At 52.9% G+C, this 20,913-nt stretch overlaps 1 protein-coding gene across 1 annotated transcript; it reads right to left on the bottom strand.

Moving 5' to 3' along the window:
- Window positions 1-7,729: 7,729 nt before the first annotated feature.
- On the bottom strand, window positions 7,730-12,602 carry LOC120406003 (vasotocin-neurophysin VT-like). Its single transcript, XM_039540108.1, has 3 exons — window positions 12,399-12,602; window positions 9,024-9,225; window positions 7,730-8,012 (listed from the first exon to the last, which is right to left on the bottom strand). Exons 1-3 carry the CDS (start codon window positions 12,516-12,518, stop codon window positions 7,849-7,851), a joined length of 486 nt encoding a protein of 161 aa, XP_039396042.1. The 5' UTR covers window positions 12,519-12,602; the 3' UTR covers window positions 7,730-7,848.
- Between the last annotated feature and the right edge of the window lie 8,311 nt (window positions 12,603-20,913).

Raw genomic sequence — 20,913 nt, forward strand, 5'->3', positions numbered from 1 at the left:
TTATACTTGCTTAGTATCTCTTCAATCTCTGTTCTTTGTTAATAAGCTTCTCCCTAGTTTTACTATAAACCATCTCACTGCTATCCTACTGAAGTAAATGTGAGTCTTCAGCAAACCTAACCAGCTGTTGAGCACACTGTCTCTTTGGAGGGAGCGGACTTAATAATTTCTGTGAGCATCCAGCTGCAGAGAAACGTCTCCAGGGAACTGCAAGTCACTGACTGTTACCTGCAAGGCAAGGTTTAGACGGGCAGAGTTTCAAGGGGTTTGCTGGTCAAGAGGGTGGGCTGGTGTGGCAGGGAGCTGAGGCAGAGGGGTAACTCCGTGTCTTATGGTTCTGGCTGCCCTGAGCAGAACATCACACCAACACATAGAACATTGCAACGTGTCGGGAGCTAGCGCCAGTTTGTTAAACAGCCCCAGAACTGCATGCTGCTCCATGGAACAGGAAGCCAGCGAGGGTGAGAGTCCTGGGATGACACTGAGCAAAGGGAAGGGTAAGTTATCAGGGCAAATTCCCTACCTGGGAGATCTGGTTAATCATCAAAGAATCCTGTGGCACCTTATAGACTAACAGATGTTTTGGAGCATGAGCTTTCGTGCTCTAAAACGTCTGTTAGTCTATAAGGTGCCACAGGACTCTTTGCTGCTTTTACAGATCCAGACTAACACGGCTACCCCTCTGATACTGGTTAATCATGGCAGCCCCATGACCTGGCTCACTTTGAACCTGACTCGATGAGGAATGAATATGCAGTGGAGAGTGACCCTGCACAGTTGTGGGGTGGGGTGGCCCTAACAAGGCCCTCTGCTGTCTCTGATTTGTGTGATTCACTAGATATACACTTCGCTAATCACCCTGTGAGACTGAGAGCTCTTTAACTGTAAGATTATTTATTAATTGTGTTGCAAGGGTGCTTGCAGCCTGAGACCCACTGAACTCACTTCTCTGTCTCTCCAGCTTTGGGAGCTATACGTGATGAGGCAATCAGTAGATAATGTGGCATTATGCAATTCCAGGCACTGGAATCTCAACGTAGGGTGCCTGACGTTTTGAAAGGACTGTGTTGCTCTAGTCCAAAAGCGTCCGTGTTTCGCTGTGTGATGCGGGTGCAGTTTGCTCAGATGAAAGACCTGTCTCTCTGCTTTGTTTACAAAAAATCTGCAAGGCATTAAAGAAAAGTAACCAGTGAGATCACTTCTGCTCTCAAGTACACTGGTGTACCTATTGATCACTCTACTGAAATCAGGGAGCCTGATTCTGACCTCTCATGGGGATAAACGCAGACTAACTCAATTGGTCAGATTCTGATCCTGGTGTTAATTTATTGCGGTAGTGTCTAGAGGCCCCCCCACCATTGTGCTAGGCATGTACACACAATCTCCAGACAGTGTGGGGTATTGTCTCCCTCTGGTGGCTGGCTTACATGGGAGGTTTATAATTGCTACCGGCTTGGGGACTTTGGGCCAGGGTTTTAAAGGTATTTAGGCAACTAAAGATGCAGCCAGGTACCTGGTGGAGTTTTCAAAAGCACTTTGGTGTGGATCTCCCATTGATTTCAATCTTCAGCCACCTCAATGCCATTCAAACTCTGACCCTGTGTCCTCCAGTTCTGTTTGTAGCTGCCAAGGTGTTTTGCTCTGAAGGACATGCATCTGAATCGCACTGCCACCAAAGTGGGGTTGGCTATAGTGGTCCTTAACAGAACGCATGCGTGTAACACCGACAGACCCAGGTCATTGGCGGGGGGGATCAAACCTGGGACCTCAGTGCATGAGCCTCTACTGCATGAGCTAAAAGCCATATGGCACTTAGTTGAGGCTAAAGAACAGACTCATTAATCTCTCTCTAAGTGGTCTCAGTGCCACTAGACGGGACAGAGCACCATACCCAGGAGGTGTTTTGGGTTACATGCGCTATAGATGTACGTCACAAGCTCTGCTTCTGAGAAGTCTCCATGGAGTCCATTAGGGATGTCTCCTCACAGACACGAATCATCTGGCTATTTAGGCACCAAACTCCCATTGGAATCCCTGCGAGATAGGTGGCTAAATACCATTGAGGCTCTGGGCCTTAGATGCTATGGTGGTGGGTGTTGTGGCGATCCCCGATAGAAACTGAAGATGCACACACAAGCTGTGGGACAAGGAGAGGAAAGGCCATTAGTAGATGGAGGAGAAGGGGTCGCTGCAAGAGGTTTCATGGATTCCAAGGCCAGAGGGGACCATTGTGCTCCTCTAGGCTGCCTTTCTGTGTAGCACTGGGTGGAGAACTCCCCTGAAATAAACAGGTGGGTTCTCAGGAGGGACCTGAGGGAGAGGGCAGGGGAGGGGAGGAGCTGGAGGTGGAGAAGCCATGAATAGTCTGGGAGGGCTGGATGGGTCAGAGGGAGGGGAATGAGAGAAGAGCTGTAAGCAAGGATGGGATGCTTGGCTGTACTGCACCGAGTGATCGGAAGCCACCCCCGTATTATCACCGAAGGGGGCTATTTGGTATGCCTTCCCCAGGAACCCATTTGCTTCACTGTCACTCCAGGCAATGGAGATTAATCCCTCGCTGGCTGCTTTGCCGGCCTCCCTCCTCTCCCAAGACTCGATCTGCCATTTATTTGCTCAGCAGGTCAGAGGAATGGGCTGGAATCATCCCCGTGCTGGTGCCCTCTTTCCCTCTGCTCCGGCCATGCTGACATGCCCTAATATTCCCCGCCCGCAGTAATAGCGGTGACACAAGCTCTGAAATCTCGCTTCCTGGCCCTGCATCTCCCAGCCCAGGTTGCTCTGACCAGGGGGTGTTTCAAACAGAACGGCGCACCAAATGAGCCGGCGTGCTTTAGCTGATTCTCCTTGCAAATTCCCTGTAAGAGAGGCAGCACAATGAGACTAAGAAAGAAGCCTACACAATGCCGTGCTCTCTGCATTGAGGAACACACTTCCCAGCCGTTCTCCCCTTTCGAGCTGCCTGACTGCCACTCAGCCGAACTACGGTCTCATCAGAGCGACGCGGCCTGAGCATGAGTCCGGGAGCCAGGAACTCCTGAACTAGGATCCTGAGTCTGACGCTGACTCCCTCCGCACGTCACTTAGGACGAGATGGTGAAATCTGCACAGGGGTGATGCACTCCAGGGACAGGTCCACAGGGCACGGTCTCCCCAGGAGCTCCTAGGCGTGCATGAGGACTGCGCTGCAAGTTACCTACTTTCAGACATGCTGCTCCCTGTGTGCCACTGCCCTGACTCTAAGGGGCAGTAGGAGAGAGTAGGGTCTGTGGCTGTTACTAGCCATCACACAGGGTGCAATGGGGTGTGACACTCTATGTGCACTCACAGCAAGTCCAAATGCAATATGGCTCTTAGCTGCTTTGCCTCGGTTTCCCCATCTGCACAGCGCGACTCGCTACCTTGCCTGTGAGGGTTCGCTGGTGAAGAGGGGGAGAAGCTGCTAGCAGCACAAGGACAATCTGGGTGCTGCTGTGTAATGGGCAGCGCAGGGCAGGGGGTTCATTGCACAGGGCTCATGGAATCTGTTCTTTGGCAGGGTCACAACCCTGAACTTTGGGCGGCCGAATCCAGTGCCCTGGGAGATTCGAAAGAGACATGTGTAAAACTGCAGCATTTCATGTTTTCCATCCCAAACCCCAGAGTAGCCCTGGGCACCTGGGAAATGTGTTCCCTGCCTCACGGGAGCTGGATGGGGTCTGCCGGAAGAGCCAGTCCCTCCCCTGCCAAGGCAGAGCGCTTCTCCCCCCGGGCCTCGTTTTCAATGTCCCGAGTGATGGGGCTCACTCAGGAAGCGCCTCCCCAGCCTGAGCTCTCACGGTCACCAGGGCGCAGCCCCTCTGGCCTGAGATCTGGGTTTGTCACGAAACTGGAAAGCAGGTAACACTTGCTTCCAGTGCTACACATGGGCCAGCCAAGCTCCTCTCTCAGCTCCAGGATGGCTGCAGCCAGCGAGGGTCTGACAGTGCCCCCATGCTCAGAGCTCCCATCGAACTCCCAAGGGAGCCCCTGCACAGAGCAGCGTCAGAGCCGGGCCCTTAGCTTTGCAAGCCGAGTAGGGCTTGCCTGTGGGGAGGCACCGTAGCTGCCCCAGTGTTCACCTGCTGCTCCGCAGATGTCTGAGCCCCAGGCACAAACCCCAGGGCTTGGTCTGGCTCTGTGGCTGCATGGCTCTGCCAGCCTGAATGACAGAAGGGTTTTACCCTGTATGAAAACCAGCCAGGGCCGCTCCTATCCAGGGGTGCCTCGGCCAGCGAGTCAAGCGTCTGCGTCTTTGCGCTCCTGCTTATTACCACGCATGGCAGGCAACCATCATCTCTAAGGGTGCTGCCTGTCATGGCTTCCACGGTGCATCACAGACAGACTTTGCACAGCACCCAGTCAGGAAGAAATCCTAAGAGTAGCAGAGGACCCCCATCGCCCACCCCACTCCCAGTCAACGAAGAACAGACTAGGCCAAGCACTGGAGAACGTACACAGCTGGTGTGAATTGGTGCAGGCTGAAGGCCTGGTCCGGAGGGGCTTGTAATGTAAGTTAAAGTCTTCATCAGCGTTCCACCCAGTTGAATTTTTGACTTAAAAAGTCCCAAATTCATTCATTCCGCCCATGTACTTACAGGATCTGTCCATCTGTTCTAGGTACCATCACTGCAGAGTCTGAGCCCCTCAGTGCAGAGGGCTCTGTACTCTGTAAATACGGTAAACGCGATTCTGCTCCCCTTAGTGCCAACTGGACAGCAAGAAACCCAGAGCGTTAAATCAGCTGCCCACATCAGAGCACTGCCCTGCGCAAACCACCCCCATTGCTCTTCCTGGAGGAGTCATAGATTCTAGGACTGGAAGGGATCTCGAAAGGTCATCAAGTCCATTCCCCTGCATGCATGGCAGGACCAAATACTGTCTAGGATGTCCTCTAGGCCAGCGGGTCTCACCTTTTTGGGCTCAGGACCCATTGGTAAATGTTGATGACCTGTTGCCACCCAGTAAATAGTCTGGGGGTGGAGGCCCTGGAGTGGTTTTGGTTGGATCCTGCCTCCTGGGAGGGGGTTGGGCCCTGCCCAGCACTCACCCCGCAGTGGCGGCTCCTGTAGCCCCTGTGCTGTGGGGCTGGCTGGGCTTGGCTCTCCGCTCTGGGCATCACAACCTCTGGGGCTGCAGCGCCGCTCAGGTTTGGCCCTGCACCCCTGACTGTACCAAATGTGTGTGAGAGGAGTTGTGACCTGGCTCATGGGGTGACAGGGCCACTCACTCAGATTTGGCCTAGCCGGGCTCCCGTTGCCATGACGGCTGGGCCAAACCTGAGTGGTGCTGGGACCCCAGAGGCTGCAGTGCCTGGGGCAGGGAGCCAAGCCCAGCCAGCCTCACGGGGCAGGAGCCGCAGGAGCTGTCACGTGACCCTTTGAAACATTCCGGTGACCCAATTTTGGGTCCGTGAAACCCTGCTCTAGGCAATAGAAGAGCATCAGCAACAGGCCGGCGGGTGCAATGAACTTAAATCACACAGGAAAGCTGTGTGATACCCGGGTAGCAGGGCTGGTGAACGTTGTGCTGAAGTCATTTGGACCAGATCCTCAGCAGGTGTCAATCATCCTTGCTCCGCTGCAGCGCTAGGCTGATTGACACCAGGGGAGTACCTGGCCCAATAGACATTGTATTCGCTTAGACCAGGATTGACCTTATAGCCCCTGGGCCAAACTTTGCCCAGCCAATGGGGTTGCTTGGGTGCAAATATGGGCAGAATTGGACCCGGCAAAGCAATTACCTCTTCATAGGGGTTGTGTGAAGTTGTAGGGGTGTAAACCCAAAGTGATTTCAGTGGGGTTACTCCCGATTTACACAGGGTGTAGCCTGGAGCAGAGTTTGGCCCTTAGGCTGTAGCTTGCAGCAGAACACTCATTGCCAGTGTCAGGTTTCAGCAGTGGGAGGGGGCTGATGCCGTCCTTATGGAGCTCACATGCGAGAGGGGAGAGGATGGGAGCCCGGATCCAGTCCTGGCACTCAACAGGGTCCCGTGGCAGATGGTCTGGAGAGGCAGAGAACGGCCAGTTCCCGCTCACCCTCTTGCATTGGGTTCATCCTCCCTCAAGGTCTGGCGGAATCGGAGCCCCTCCTGTCTTCCCCTCACAGAGCTGGGAGGAGATTGTTAAATCAACGTGAGAGTTTTGTCTGCGGTCTTGGGAGCTGGCCCTGTGGCTTCGAGCCTGCTGAACCTATCTGCAGATTATTAATATCGTCTCAAGAGCTAACTATGGGAGGGAAGCTGGTTTAATGGACAGGGCAGTAGCATGGGGCACACAAGACCTGCGTTCAGTTCCTGGCTCTGCTGCAAATGACCCTTGGGCACGTCCCTCAATTTACACTGCGCCTCCAGCCAATGGAGATGATGCATCCGCACCTTGCAGGATAAAGGCTGAGAGGTGTTCAGTTACGCTGGTGCTAAGGGGCTGCATACGTAGAATCAGAAAAGGGGGCAGGGTCGGAATCTTATGGGGTAGTTTCCAAAGACATTCTTTGGCGCCAACTGGGGTTAAAATGTCTTAAGGTAGATCTACACTGGGGTGGGGGGTTTCGACCTAAGATACGCAACTTCAGCTACGTGAATAGCGTGAGTAGCGTGAATAGCGTAGCTGAAGTTGGCGTATCTTAGGTCAATTTACCTGGCCGTGAGGAAGGTGGCGAGTCAATTGCTGCTGCTTTCCTGTCCACTCCGCTTCCATCTCTCCCCACAGTGGAGTTCCGGAGTCGACGGCAGAGCGATCGGGGATCGATTTTATCACGTCTACACGAGAGCCCAGTTTCTAAAGTGACAGGCACTTCGGCGCCCAAGTCTCACCGAAAGTCAATGGGCCTTACCGTCACCGAAGGTTATGTCTACACAGCAAGCAGAAACCAGCAACAGTGAGTCTTGGAGCCAGAGCCTACAGGCTAGGCCTCATGCTATGGTGCTAATCACAGCTGTGTAGATGTTTGGCTCGGGCTGGAGCCCTGGCTCTGAAGTCTACAAGGGGATGAGGTTCAGCGCCCGAGCCTGAACCTCTGCAGAGCTCTTTTTAGCGCTGCAGTGCAAGCCCCGGGAACCCAAGCCTGTAGATCTGGGCTCCGAGACTCGCTGCCATGGGTTTCTGCTTGCCATGTAGACGTACCCACAGGTGCTCAGGAGCCTTTGAAAACTTTGAAAACCCACGCCACTCTCTGCAGCTAGCCTGCCTTGCGGGGGTGTTCCTTTAGACCTCCCAAGCTGGGCAGGATTGACCGGATAGCCTCCTATGGGAGTCTTCTGGGAAACTCACGTGCTGCCAGGAGTGATCCTCTAAGTCAGTGCTCCAGGAGGGGGCTAGTGGGAGCTGTGCTGCTGAAGGTTTGTACCCCATGAGGTCTGGTTTCTGCCTGCATTGTACAGCTGAACTATCTGCTGCCTCACTTAGCTGGGGGAACTCGGCAAAGGCTTTTGGAAGGTCTGAACAGTGATGGCAAATGTGGTGCTCCTTCTCCCCTCCACTGAATGAGGAGGGGCTGCTGAACCATAAAGGGCCAGATTTCCGAGTGCTCAGCACCCCCCAGCTTCTCAAAAGAGCTCAGCTCTTGCTGTGACATTGATGGGCAGATCTTCAAATGAGGTCTACACCCAAAGCCCTGAGCTCTTGCAAATCTAGCCCCTAGTACCGACGACTTCAGTGCGAATGACACAGGACAAAGTTGAATAGCACAGTGCAATAAAAGACTTTATTGGCCACATATTTACAGTGCTCTCAAAGGGCTGTGCCTTTACATCTTGTAATGATTTTCTGAGGTGCTGCGGCATGTAAGCAACATACTCGCTGTTAGACTCGTCTCTGATCTTGCTTCCTTCCCTCAGTAGAACTGGTGCTTCCCCTGTTGCTGCCTGTTTGCCAAATGCATCAGCTTGAGCAGGAAGTCACCCGCTGAGCCATCCAGCACAGTCAGGTTCTTCTCTGAGGGCTCTCGACTTCTGTCACTATCGTCATCCAGGCAAATGGTATCCATGGTGCAGCTCTCTTCAAAACAAGAAAAGAAAACCAAAGTATTATCATTGATCTTACATGAAGCAGTGGATTCCAGGGATTGGTGTCATAGGCTGTGATCCCATGCACTTTCTTAAACAGAAGGGACTTATTAAACAGAAAAGCTACAACTACAGCCACAAAAAGACTTCCACAGAGCTTTTGTTCCAGCTTTGTCTCCCTTGTTTACCAGGGACCACAACCTGTCTGGAACTCACTATAGCAAACAGAAACAACTAGTGGATGAATAACATTTTGCTGGCAAATACCTTACAAATAGAAGTTAGGAGTGGGGGGACCGGGAATTCCTGAGTTGTAATCCTAGCTCTGACACTGATATACTATGTAGACTTGGGCAAATCAATTCACCTCTCTGTGCCTCAGTTTCCCCATCTGGAAGATCGGGATTATAGTAATACTTTTAGAAACCTACCTTTGAGTCTGGCGGGCTCTTTAGTTAATGCTCGTAAAGAGCTTTGAAGATATAAAGTGTCATATTAGCCATAGGCTTTTGTGTTGAGTCAAATCCTGAAATCCTTACTCATGCAAAATGCCCATTGAGGTCAGATACTCAGTCCTTACTCATGCAACACCCTCCCCCCCCAGCCAGGAAGTCAACAGGAGTTTGTCCTGATTCATGACTGAGCAAAAACTACAGATGTCAGGCAAGTTTGGTTCATTATTGTTCCTTATATTTCCAGAAATCCAAGAGTCAAGCAGTTGACATTGTGGATCATACCATCTCATTGATTATCCAGCTTCTGACGGTGGCCAATATCTGCCCATTCCCCATCTCTAGAGTGGGGCTAACAGCACTTCCCTACATCATAGAGGTGTTATGAGGATAAGTCCATTAAAGATTGTGAGGGGCTCAGCTACTACAGAGATGGGGGCCAGTGAAGTACCCAGAAGAGGAGATGATCCCCTAGGCAAAGGCTGTTAGTATTTGAGGTACCGCCCCTCTCCATTGTATTTGTTCTGGGTATGGGGGTGCGCCTCTATTACCATCATTGCAGCAAACGCCGGGAGCGGCGCATCTCCCTCCTGAGCTGCAGGCTTTGCCGCCGGCCTCGCAAGGGGAAGGCAAGTAGTTTTCTTCCACGCAGCGCAGGGTTTCAGAAGTGCCCACGTAGCAGCCGAGCTCCTCTCCACAGCAGATGTTGGGGCCAAAGCAATGCCCTCTGTTCCCGGGACCACAGGGTATGCACTGGGGAGACAGGAGACAGATCAGCAAGCCAGGGGCTGCATGGGGAGGGGGAGGTTCATTCTCAGGGAACAGCTAAACCCCTCGTGCATGCTATGAGCATGGGGCCTGATCTCACCCGTGGGAATCAGAGGTGAGTCCATGGAGTAACCAGCCAGGAGAATCAGGTGTGTGAATGGGAAGCTGTTATAACCAGTGAACCAGGTCTGAAGGTTGTGGGCCAGGCCCTGCTCCCCATTGAAATAAATGGCAAAATTCCCATTGTGTTGAATGGCCGTTAATTCTTAGCTGATTTTATGGGCCAACTCCTTCAGCAGGTGTTTAACCGGAGCTAGGAGGCAGGATTGGGTCTGAGATCAACCCTAAAACCAGCTGCACGGTCACACATTTTCCCTGCTGCAGACAAGGCCTCCATGCCACGAAAGAGCCCATCAGAGTGGTTGTGTCCCGGATGAACCGCACCCAGGTAACTACATCCTGCCTCCCTGAGCGCCCCCTGCAGCTTCAGTTGGAGCTGATATTCTGCTTCAGGTGCTGTGCTCCACCCCTTCATGTTTGTATCCCATTTCCATCACTGTAGTATCTGGGCACCTATTCCATTTACTAGATGGCTGCATTCAAGTGGTGGGTGAACTGAGCCATAAACACACCTACCTCATCGGGTATTTATAAAACTGACAAATACTTTAAGTATAATATTCATCCTCCCTTGAAGCAATATGCAGCTTTTTCAATGGAGGATGCATCCCTGCAAAGTTACCAGTGTAGGGAACAATCATTTTCAGTTGTTAGAATAGCAGCTGGGATCAGATCTTTCCATGGACAGTAGCTGGAAGATGATGCTATGTTACCTTGGGGTTTTTTTAGCAAAAGGGTAAGCTCATTCATTCTCTCAAACCCTAGAAGTAAGTGCAGGGGTTTAAATGTTCTGTGGCTCCCAGTGCTTTAGATAAGTGCTTGGTATTAGCAGTCATAGTTTTTGTCCAAAAACCAGGAGACAGAAACGGCCTATTGGCTTGTCTGCTTTTTCCCTTGTTGGCAATACAAGATTGTGTCCCCTTTTTGTTCAGTCTTGTTTTAAATGTCTCTTACAATTTGGCTTCCACCATAGTATATGGAAGCCAATGCCATTCATACATGGTGGTGGCTCGTTTGCAAAGATGCCTTCAAGCCTTAAAGGAATTAGCGCCAAGCTGTAGAATGAGGATGCTTTCATGGCTACATCAATTTTGCTCCCATGTTTAGAACTTCCTAGTCAATGGAATTTCTTCCCCACTAGAATTTTCAATATGTTGGTTTATTGCATTATGGGATAAAGAGGTACGAGTGCTCTTCTCAGTACAGCTCTGCTGAGACCACCAAAGTTCCGGGCACCTCATTAACAGACTGATATTAATTAATTAATTAATTAGAAGCAGTTCAAAGAAGAGCAGCAAAAAGTAATCGGGGGCTGGAGGGACAGTCTTGCAAAGAAAGAGTTAAATATGGGCAGGCTGGCTAAGCAATGACTAAGGGTAGGAGGGTAGGCGTGATTCTACAAACATTGAAACAGGTCAGTGGAACCAATCCTAGCACAGTGCGTTTTGTGTGTGTGTCCACCCACTGGAGGATAACAACCTACTGCTATTAACACTAACAGAGTTATCCCTTTAGCTCAAGTGCTAGAGATTAGGGTTGTAGTGCTGAAGGTCTCGGGGTCAACCTGGCTGCTGACCTCTTGGGAGGGATGGGGGTCATTACATTCAAGCGGGTAGGAGGAATTACTTAGGATAGTACAGAGGAGGAAGAGCTAGAAGTGATGGGCGTCGCATTAAGAAAGAACAGAGGAATTGCCAGATTGGCTCAGACCCATGGTCCATCCAGCCCAGTATCTGGTCTCTGACTATGGCCAGAACCAGATGCTTCAGAAGAAGGTGCAAGAGCCCCACAGTAGACAGATGTGGGATAATCTGCCCCCTGCATTAGGGCTTCTTCTAGTCTCTACTAGGGATTGGCTTAACCCCTGCAATATGGGAGTTAGTATCCCTTCCACAATGTATGTTGTTAACTATTTTAATACGTTTAAAAGGCACTGGTGCTAGTACTGTTATGATATAGCTTTTCTTTCTGAAATTACTCTAATTTCACACTTGCATTGAGGGTGACATCCAGACTTCATTGAAGTCAATGGCAAAACTCCCACTGACCAGTGTGGGGCCAGGATTTCACCCTAAGTACATCTGAAGGTCTGTAACTTAATTTGTTTTTCATCTGTTCTCTTTGCACAAGAAATACAAGTACTGGGTTCTCGGGGGCCAGATCCATAGCTGGTTTTCTCATTGCTCTATTGAAGATCATTTACACCAGCTGAGGATCTGGCTCTGCAAATGGGCTTCAGATGCCCTCTCTCTGCTAGTGCGTTAGTGAGGCTGTTAGAACTAGCAACAGAGCAAACCTTCGGTTCGTTAATCACAAGTCAAAAGAACTATTAAAGTTTGCGGAGTCAGATTGCATTAAAAGGGTATTAGGTGGCAGAAGGAAATCACAAATGTCAGCTACTCCTCTTTAGGAGGTGCAGCCCCTGTTTTAGTAGGGTGCCAATCATTTTACCACTTCCCTCCCATCCCCCACAGTTTCCCAGTCCAAAGAATTTCAGTCGATTTAAAGACTGGCGCCCTATTTTTCTCCCTCGCTTTTCTGTCTGCAGCTTCCAATTAGGGGCCAAGGGGTGGGACTGGGAACTTAGAGGCACCTTTCCTAAATCGAAATAAAGATTTCCCCCCACTTTGTCTCCTAAGAAGCATCAATGCAAAACTCTTTCGCTCAAAGCAATGTAACTTCTTTTCTGTAAAGAAAGCAAGCTGGAGCGAGAACTAGAAGCTTTAAAAAATGCCTCTCTGAGCTTCAGGGCAATGAGCTGAATCTAGCTGCCAGCCAGTGAGGCGTTTGCCCCTGTCTCTCTCACACCCAGAACTCAAATTGAGTTTGCCTAACACACCCAGGACTGGAAGACAGACAGTCCTTGTGCCCAGAGTATTGAAGTACAATCTCTCTCTCTCTCGCACACACACGTGTGTGCGCACACGCATACACACACACATGCACGCATGCACACACACTTTGTACTGGAACACAGTTCACCACACTGTGAAGAATGAGCTCCCCCCCACGCACATTGCAAGCAGCCCCTCTCGTACCTGTCTGATCTCTGTGTCGGGCAAGGCTCTCTTCCCTCCTCGAGGGCAGTTCTGGATGTAGCAGGCTGAAGACAAGGCGAGAAGACAGAAGAAGTGGACTGGCAGAGAGGTTTTGGGCATCTTGAAGGGGGCTGCCAGGCTCTCACACGCACAGAGAGAAGCTTTCTTTGCTTTCCAGCCTCCTGTTTGCAGCTGGCTCCTTTCTGGACCAGCTGCCTATTTATACCCCTCCTGGTGCCGATGTAACGCCTTTCTTGGCCTTTGTCACCACTGCCGGGAGAGGGGGGGGGGCTTTTTTTAATAAAAAAACCTCTTTCCCAAACTAGACTCAAAGCAAATACTGTAATTGAGGTGATTCAGTGCAGAGGCACAAACAGCCAGCCCGGGCTCAACAGCTCCTCTGAGCTTTAGCTGGGTGCTGATGAATAATTCTTCCTTCCAGCCCCATGCGAAATCCCAGCACATTGGGGGGGAAGGATAGCGGGGGGCTGGGTCTGATTCTGAGCTCACTCAGGCCTGTGCCAGTCCAGAGTGCCTTCACTGATGTCAATGGAGCCGCCCGTGAACACAAGGGGAACCAGACCCAGCCATTTCCTCCGGTTTGACACGTGGGGCCAAATCTACATCGGTGTAACTGAAATCGCTGGCCCTGTGTTGATTTACCCCAGCTGAGCATCCAGCTCCCACAGCTTATTGACTCCTAAGGGTAAAAGGCCTTTTCCTCCTTGGGTTGCACCACTTGGGGCAATCCTGTGCTGACCCCCGTCTAGAAACCTGGGGGCACACAGCAGACGCAGAGGGCAGTTGAGGCTCTGGATATAAAATGTGTTTTGGGATGCATTTGCTGGAGTCGTTTAAATGGGCTCTGCTTATTGAGGGCTGAGTCCTGCTGCCCCTTACTCAGGGGAATAAGCCTCGCTCACCTAACCCAGATTGGGGCTTCTGGGCTGGTTCGCCAGTGTGGGGCTGCTTCTGAGTGCCACTCATGCAAGCTCAGACTCAGGCTTTCTGGGTTTTATTCACCAGCTTCACCGTGCACAGCCGTTCGCCCTTGTGCCCTCCCGTTGCACAGGTGTAAAGGCTGGAGCAAGGTGCAAGGCCGTGGCGAATCAGGCTCATTGCTTTCACACCCGCCTCTGAAGCCCCTGCCACTCCACTGGTGCTGTATAAATAGTTAGGTGACTTGCAAAGGCAGCCACAATTGAGGTTAAGCTCGAGCCACATGATGTTAACCCTGGCATGAAGGGTCCCTTTTATCCAACAATGCTAGCTTGCGCTAGCATATATTAATGATTGCTACCCTGGGGCTCCATTGTGCTAGGTGCAGTACAAACATAGTGAGAGACAGGCCCTGCACCCAAGAGTTTACAATCCAAATAAACAAGACAGAAAGAAACAGACACACAAACTCGTCCAATACAACAGAGCCAGGAACAGGACCCAGCTCGCCTGAGTCCCACTCCAGGGCGCTTAACTACCAGACCGGACTGTTTTCCGGCAGCTTCTCTGCTGTGCAGGGAACATTTACCACGCTGCACCAAGACGTGTGCCTTTTGTTTCTGCCTGGCGGTTTAGTTGTAGCAAGGCGAGGAGGGAGAAGCCACAGCAATTACCTCTCTGGGGTAAATACCAAAATCACCAGTCAGGAAAAACTCCCATAAGGCACTTAGTAGTTTGTGTTCTGGCCACTCTCTCTAAAGGCTGAGTAACTTCCCAGCCCCAAAGAATGTATTGTTCTGCTACTGGCCACTGTGGGAAAGAGGCTACGGACTTAGAGAGACCTCAGCCTCCATGCTACAGTTCCATGTCTAGTCGGCCCTCTCCTCGTGTACATTTTGCTATGGTTTGCATTATTGCTCGCTTGCTCTTTGTGTCGCTAGCTATATAATTACACACAATGTTGAGGACATTCATGTTGCAAAGTCAAGCACTCCAAAGGTGGGAAATGCCAAAATTAAGGTTCCCATCCCCTCCAACTTGTCTCTGCCCCAGTCGTGTCTCTTCCCTAGCACTGTCTCGCTCCCAGGCTCCTTGCCCAGCCATCAGTCCTAGTTTCCCTCCCCTCATCAGCTCCCAGGCGCCCCGTGTCCTCCTCCCTGTCAACCGCCAATCCCTTTCTTCCACAATGGTTCTTAGGAGGCTGCTCTCCCCCACTGCAGGTTTAGCTCCTGGTCCCTCTGCATCGGAATCAGACAGCTTGCTCCTCCACACTGCCTGGGCCCAGCAGAGAGAGCATCATGGGCCCCGGCCAGCTAGGCCCCTTGCTTTCAGTTCAGATGCCTGAAGTGGGAAGCCTGGCAGACATGGAGCATTTCAGCCCAAACAGTAAAAGTTTGGCAAAGTTCTAAGCAACTGAAAACAGGGTCTTACCCTGGGAAGTGTTGGGCAATCTTAATAATGGGGGGGGTGGTAGTGATAAATATATTCTTAACCTCCAGCTTCAAACCCCAGGCGATTCATAAATAAATCACTAGCCAGCCAGGGACAGAAGCACAAAGACTTGGTTAACTACTACAGAGGGTGGAGATGGATGGCAGGAGAGAGATCACTTGATCATTGCCTGTTAGGTTCACTCCCTCTGCGGCACCTGGCATTGGCCACTGTCGGTAGACAGATACTAGGCTAGATATCTTTGGTCTGACCCAGTGCGGCCGTCCTTATGACTCTTCCAGAGAAGAGCGTGGGTGGATGCAGGGCCAGTGCAACCATTTAGGTGACCTAGGTGGTCACCTAAGGCGCTAGGATTTGGGGGGCACCATTTTCTTCGGCAGCGACCATGGCTGCCGGATCTTCGGCCGCCCTGGTCGCCACTGGCATTTAGGCGGAGGGAGCTGGGGCAGGGGAGCACGGGGCGGGCAGCCTGCAGCAAGTAAGGGGAGGGGGCGGCACGCAGGGGAACTTCCCGCCCCAGCTCATCCCTGCCCCACCTCCTCCCCGAGCACGTTGTGGCTGCTTCACTTCTCCCGCCTCCCAGGCTTGCGGCGCCAATCAGCTTAGGCGCCGCAAGCCTGGGAGGCGGGAGAAGTGAAGCAGCGATGGCGTGCTCAGGGTGCTCATGCTCGTGCGCGTAGCAGGGGTGAGCTGGGGCGGGGGGGGTGCCTCAGGGCGGAGGGTGGGGGGTGGGAAGCTGCCGCAGGGGGGCACATCAGGGCAGAGGGGGAGCTGCCGTGGGGCGGGAGGATGCCTCAGGGCAGGGCGCGGGGGGGGGGGGGGATGGCGCAAGGTGGAAGTTTCGCCTAGGGCGCGAAACATCCTTGCCCCGGCCCTGGGTGGATGGTTAAAGTGCTGGCTCAGGAATGGGGCGGCTCTTGGTTCATTCTGCAGCTCTGCGCCTCCGTTCCCAGCTGGCCAATGAGAGCAACCCACGCTTAGGCTGGAAGGTCTTTGGGGCACAAGCTGGCTGTCACGCTGCAGCGCTACATTACCCACTGCAATGGGGCCCTGAGCGTGGCCGGGCCCTCTGGGTCCCACTGTAACACAGGGACCCTAGGCACTGTGCTGAGGTTCAGCGCTGCCTAGGCAAGACACAGGCCTGTTGACTTACATTGGTTCTCGCCCCCCCGCCCCCCATTTGCCTCCACATTGCAGCCTCTCGCCAAGCCCTGTTCAGCCCCTCCCCTCGTTCTGCTTGCAGGGGATGAGCCAGCTGCCGATGCCGTGGCCCCTCTGAAGTCAGTCGCCGTCACGCAACACCAAAGCCAGCAGCCACCCACGCTTGGCTGGCTTAGCCGGTAGCTCATACTGTTCTCACACATTCATCCCCTGCTTTCGCCATGATCAAGGGGGCTGGGCTGGGCTGGGGGGGGGGGGGCTAGATACCTTGCTGGGTGATGAACAACATCTGGGCACCATCGGAGACACACCTTCTCCTGGCCCCACCCACGCCACCGTCCCAATAACCCCCAGCACGACTGCAAAGGGCTCAAAGTATGGATGAGGGGAGGCCATATGAGCCAGTGGGTAAAGCCTGACGTGGGGAGTCAGGAAATCTAGCTTTATTTCCAGCTCTGTCCATAACTTGCTGTGATAGCTCTGTGCCTCAGTTTCCCCGCCTTTGAAACAGACATAACAGTGTCGCCCCTCCCCCCCCTTTGTAAAGCATGTGGAACTTTACAAGTGAAACGCGTCACATACAGTCTAAATGCTCTTACATGTACTCGACTATGTGCCAGCCTGGGGTCTTCTGATTCCTGATTGGTCGGAATGCGTGCAGCGTTTACATTGCATGGAGTGAATCCAACACCTGATGGTGTGTGCCAAAGCCTCCACTGGCCAGTTCACACCAGCTGAGGCTCTCACATACACACCAGTAGCATTCGCCAAGGCAGTGGGTCTCAACCAGGGGTTACACATACCCCCTGGGGATACACAAAGGTCTTCCAGGGGGGTACTCAGCTCATGTAGATCATGGTTGCTCAACCTGGGGGTTGCAGCCCCAAGAGGGAGGTCATGTGACAGGTTTAAGGGGAATGCAAGTGCACAGCTGGCATCGGGACTGGCAAGCAGGGCAATTGCCCCGGGGCTCCATGCCACAGGGGACCCCGTAAAACTAAGCTACATGCGTCATCCCTGGGGCACGGGCTTCAGTCCTGTCGTTTGGGCTTCAGACACGGCTCAGAAACGACAAACAGGCTCAGTAGAATATTTATATTCCAATCCATTCATTCTATGGTCGAAATGAGAACGTCTTCAGTACTAGTAAAAAGAACAGGAGGACTTGTGGCACCTTAGAGACTAACACATTTATTTCAGCATGAGCTTTCGTGGGCTACAGCTCACTTCACTGGATGCATAGAATGGAACACACAATAAGAAGATACTTATACGTCCAGAGAACATGAAACAATGGGTACTAGTGTGCTGGGAGGGACACGTTTGTATTTTTATGCCTGTTTTTGGAAGCAAGTAGTTTTTAAGTGCGGTGAAACTTGGGGTGCGCAAGACAAATTAAACTCCTGAAAGGGGTATAGTCATCTGGCAAGGTTGAGAGCCACTGCGCCAAGGAACTGGCAGAGCTTTAAAACGCTTTCAATGCTAACACAAGAATCAAGGTTTGGTGTTTCATGAACAAGGCTGACTGTGGAGCATTAGCTGCATGTCACTCCTCCAGGCCCCTGCTCCATCTGCTGACTGTGTCATGCCAAGTGGTTTTTGGCCCTGACTTCTGCATCACGCAGATTTGTTTTTAGCGGCCTGCAGGCTGGTTCCCTGGCAGCCTGAGATTCCAAGCCTTTGCACCTGTGACAAATGCCTGGCTTGGTGGAGGTGGACCTAAATGAATCTCCTGATCACCCAGTGGAGCTGCTACAGTACCCAGCACCTATATTGGGGTGGCACCTCTGGGTTATAGCGGGGGGGGGGGCCTACAAATGCACAACGAGACATCGTCCCAAAGAGCTTGCAACGTTGAACAGCTGCAGTGTGGCTGTTTTCTGTAGCGGAATGACTGCAAAGGGGTTTTTGCTCTTAAATAAACTAAAACTCAGCAAAGCAAAAACCTCCCCCTGCGTGTGTAATTCTCGCCCTGGGGAGAGGATGAACCGCAGGTGACAGATGTCAATCACCTCACTTGAGGCACTACTGGAAGGCTCTCAGATACTACAGCAGGCGACAGGTTAGTAGCCAGCCCTGTTCCCAGTTCTGCGTCTCTTTTCCGCCGCGCCCCTCTGCTGCTAGTCTAGGAGCAGCGCTACTCCTGCTAGAGTGTTGGGACTGTACCATCAGAGCCTACAAGGCTGAACCAAGTGAGGGTCTGCGCTGCACTGCACCCCCGGCTCTGTGGGGCCCAGGCTTGTGGACTTGTTGTTTTCAAGCCTATGCTTGAGTGTCCACACTGCATTATAAACCTGGCCTTTACAGTCGCTGGGCCCCAGGGACTCTCAGCCACGTTAATGCGTCCTTACTGCACTATGCAGGCCTGACTTGGCTCTGCAACTTGACCTGCAAAATGACCAGGCTTGGACCGAGTCCCAGCAGGACTTTGGCTCAGACCCATCCTCCTAGCAGGGTCCTAGACCCCAGGTACCGAGTGCTTGGTGACCCAAGTCGGACTGATTTGTTTGTGCATGGAAGGGGAGGTGTGGGCTCAGAGCCCGAGAATATTCTACAGTGCAGCCAGACGCCCTTAAGCTCCAGGGACCATCTAGTGCGGCAGGAAAGGGTGCTGGGGATGTAGCCCAAGACGTGTGATCTGAGCTGTTATGAAAACAGCGCTCCAGCAGGGCGTGCGGAAGTGCTTTTAGCCAGCCAAAACAGACAGCTAAGCTCCAGGTCCGTAGAACTGTTAAAAATCCCCAGCACCTTCCATTAAAAGAGGGGAACGAATCCTGGGCTCTGCGCACATCCCAGGTTGGGTCATTACGCTGACCCACTTATGAGGAGCCATTTCTTTGGTGGCCGTGGTCCTTGTTTCCCTTCACTAACTGCCCACCCACAGACGGTGGGGGCGTGCGGATTTGGTTGCTCTTTGCATCTGTCCAGTTAACATCGTTTAGCAAATGAATTCCTGCCTGCAGGTCGCTCACGAACTGCTCACTGCGCCTCCCGGTTCTGATATTTGTCCACTCTGCCAGTGGTCACTTTAAACTCAGGCCTGTTGCCCGACTGGCTGCTCTAGCCTTTCTAAACCAGCTCTGCTTCTGTCTCAAAGGCCACGCCGTCCATAGTCCCTTTCAGCTGAAGGCTGGTCCTGGTTGCCTGCTTCCTGCAGGGGGCTGCTCCCTTCCTTGGATCTGTTCCTGCTGGGAATGGGTGACAGGGGCTGGATCACCTGATTCCCTGTTCTGTTCATTCCCTCTGGGGCACCTGGCATTGGCCAATGTCAGAAGACAAGATACTGGGCTAGATGGACCTTTGGTCGACCCGGTATGGCCGTTCTTATGTTCTTATGCACCATTCCCTGATGCGCTTACCTCTTGGAGGTAATGGACAGGATGCTCCTCTCACCAGTGTAAATCAGGAGTGGTCCCAATGAAGCCCTGATGGGAGAGAAGCAAAGGCTCTGTAGCTGGAAGAGCGCCCCCTCCCATTAACTAGTTACATTCCCAGCTGAACTGTCCTTTCCTTGGCAGTCGGTTTTTGTTTTGTTTTTCGCAGTGGAGGAAACAAGACCCGGTTTATCTGTATTATTGTTCCCATTGTTTTCGTCCCCAGTCCTCTTCCTGGCAACACAAGCCCCAGAGCCAGGCGATTCCTGTGGTGTGGATCCCGGTGGGGCTGGGCCCAGGGCAGGCTCCAGCAGAGGGTGACCTTAGCAACGTGAAATTAACATGCAGCGGGGAATCATCTGCCTGATGAGCGCGTCAGCAGCCCCCCTCGGAGAGCGCCCAATGGCCCCGGCGGAGCAGTGCGGCAGCCACGTCTCATACTTTAGAGGCAATTATTAGAGGTCATCGTCAGAGTCTAATGAAGGGGGAGGGGGCCCCAAAAGTACTAACGACACAGTAAGCAACCGAACGGCACCAAAAGGACTGGGTTTGGTGGGGTGTATGCAGGACAGTGGAAAAGGTTATGGCTGAGCATGTGTGTGTGGATTATAGAGGAGCAGGATGTTGGGGGAGAAGGGGGGCAAAGAGGCGGAAGGGGTTATTGAGGGGCAGGGGAAATGGAAAGAAACAGGGACAGGCCATTGGCAGAGTGAGAGGGAGAGGGAAGGGTGGCTGCGGGCAGGAAGGGCCAGTGGGGCGAAGGCCAAGCGCGTGCTTGGGGTGGCATGCGGCGGGGGGCGCTCTGCCGGTCACCGGGAGGGCGGCAGGCGGCTCCGGTGGACCTCCTGCAGGCGTGCCTGCGGAGGGTCTGCTGGTCCCACGGCTCCGGTGGAGCAGCCGCAGGCATGTCTGCGGGAGGTTCACCGGAGCCGCGGGACCGGCAACCGGCAGAGCGCCCCCCGCGGCGTGCCGCCGTGCTTGAGGCGGCGAAATGGCTAGAGCCGTCCCTGGGAGAAGCTAGGGCAGACAGCTGGAGGGAAGGGTCAGCAGTTGCAGGTGGGGTTGGTACAAAGGCCATGGGTGTCTGACTGGCTATACAGGGGGGAGGAAGGAAGCGTTACCCAGCAGAGGAGGAGCTGTGTTGGCCGGAGCCCTGTGACACATACAGCCTGGAGGCAGCGCTCAGCATCGGGCGCCAGTGAGCACCGTGTCGGATTGTGAACCAGCGGTGAGGCCCCCCCCCGCCCCCGCAAGAGAGGTGTGCGGCGGCATTTTGGGCTGAATTCTGGTGAAATCCTGCTGGAGCCTTGGGGACGGATGTTTCAAGGGATTTAGGCACCCAAACAAGCAGGCAGATGCCTAAGTCCATAGGTAGGCACCTAGGGGGGTTAGGCACCTCCAGGGTTAGGTGGTGCCTGAGCTCCTGCTTTGAAAATGTCAGTGGTGCCTCCGTTTCCCACAGTTGGCATTTTCAACTGCTGCTGCCACCCCACAGCTAACGAGTTGAAGCAGAAGCCCCTGAGGCCTCACAATGGGATTTTAAAACTGGGGCGGGGGGAATGCCCAGCGTGCCAGTGGATCCCAATCCC

The sequence above is a fragment of the Mauremys reevesii genome, linkage group 5 (genome assembly GCF_016161935.1).
Source record: "Mauremys reevesii isolate NIE-2019 linkage group 5, ASM1616193v1, whole genome shotgun sequence".
NCBI lineage: Eukaryota > Metazoa > Chordata > Testudines > Geoemydidae > Mauremys > Mauremys reevesii.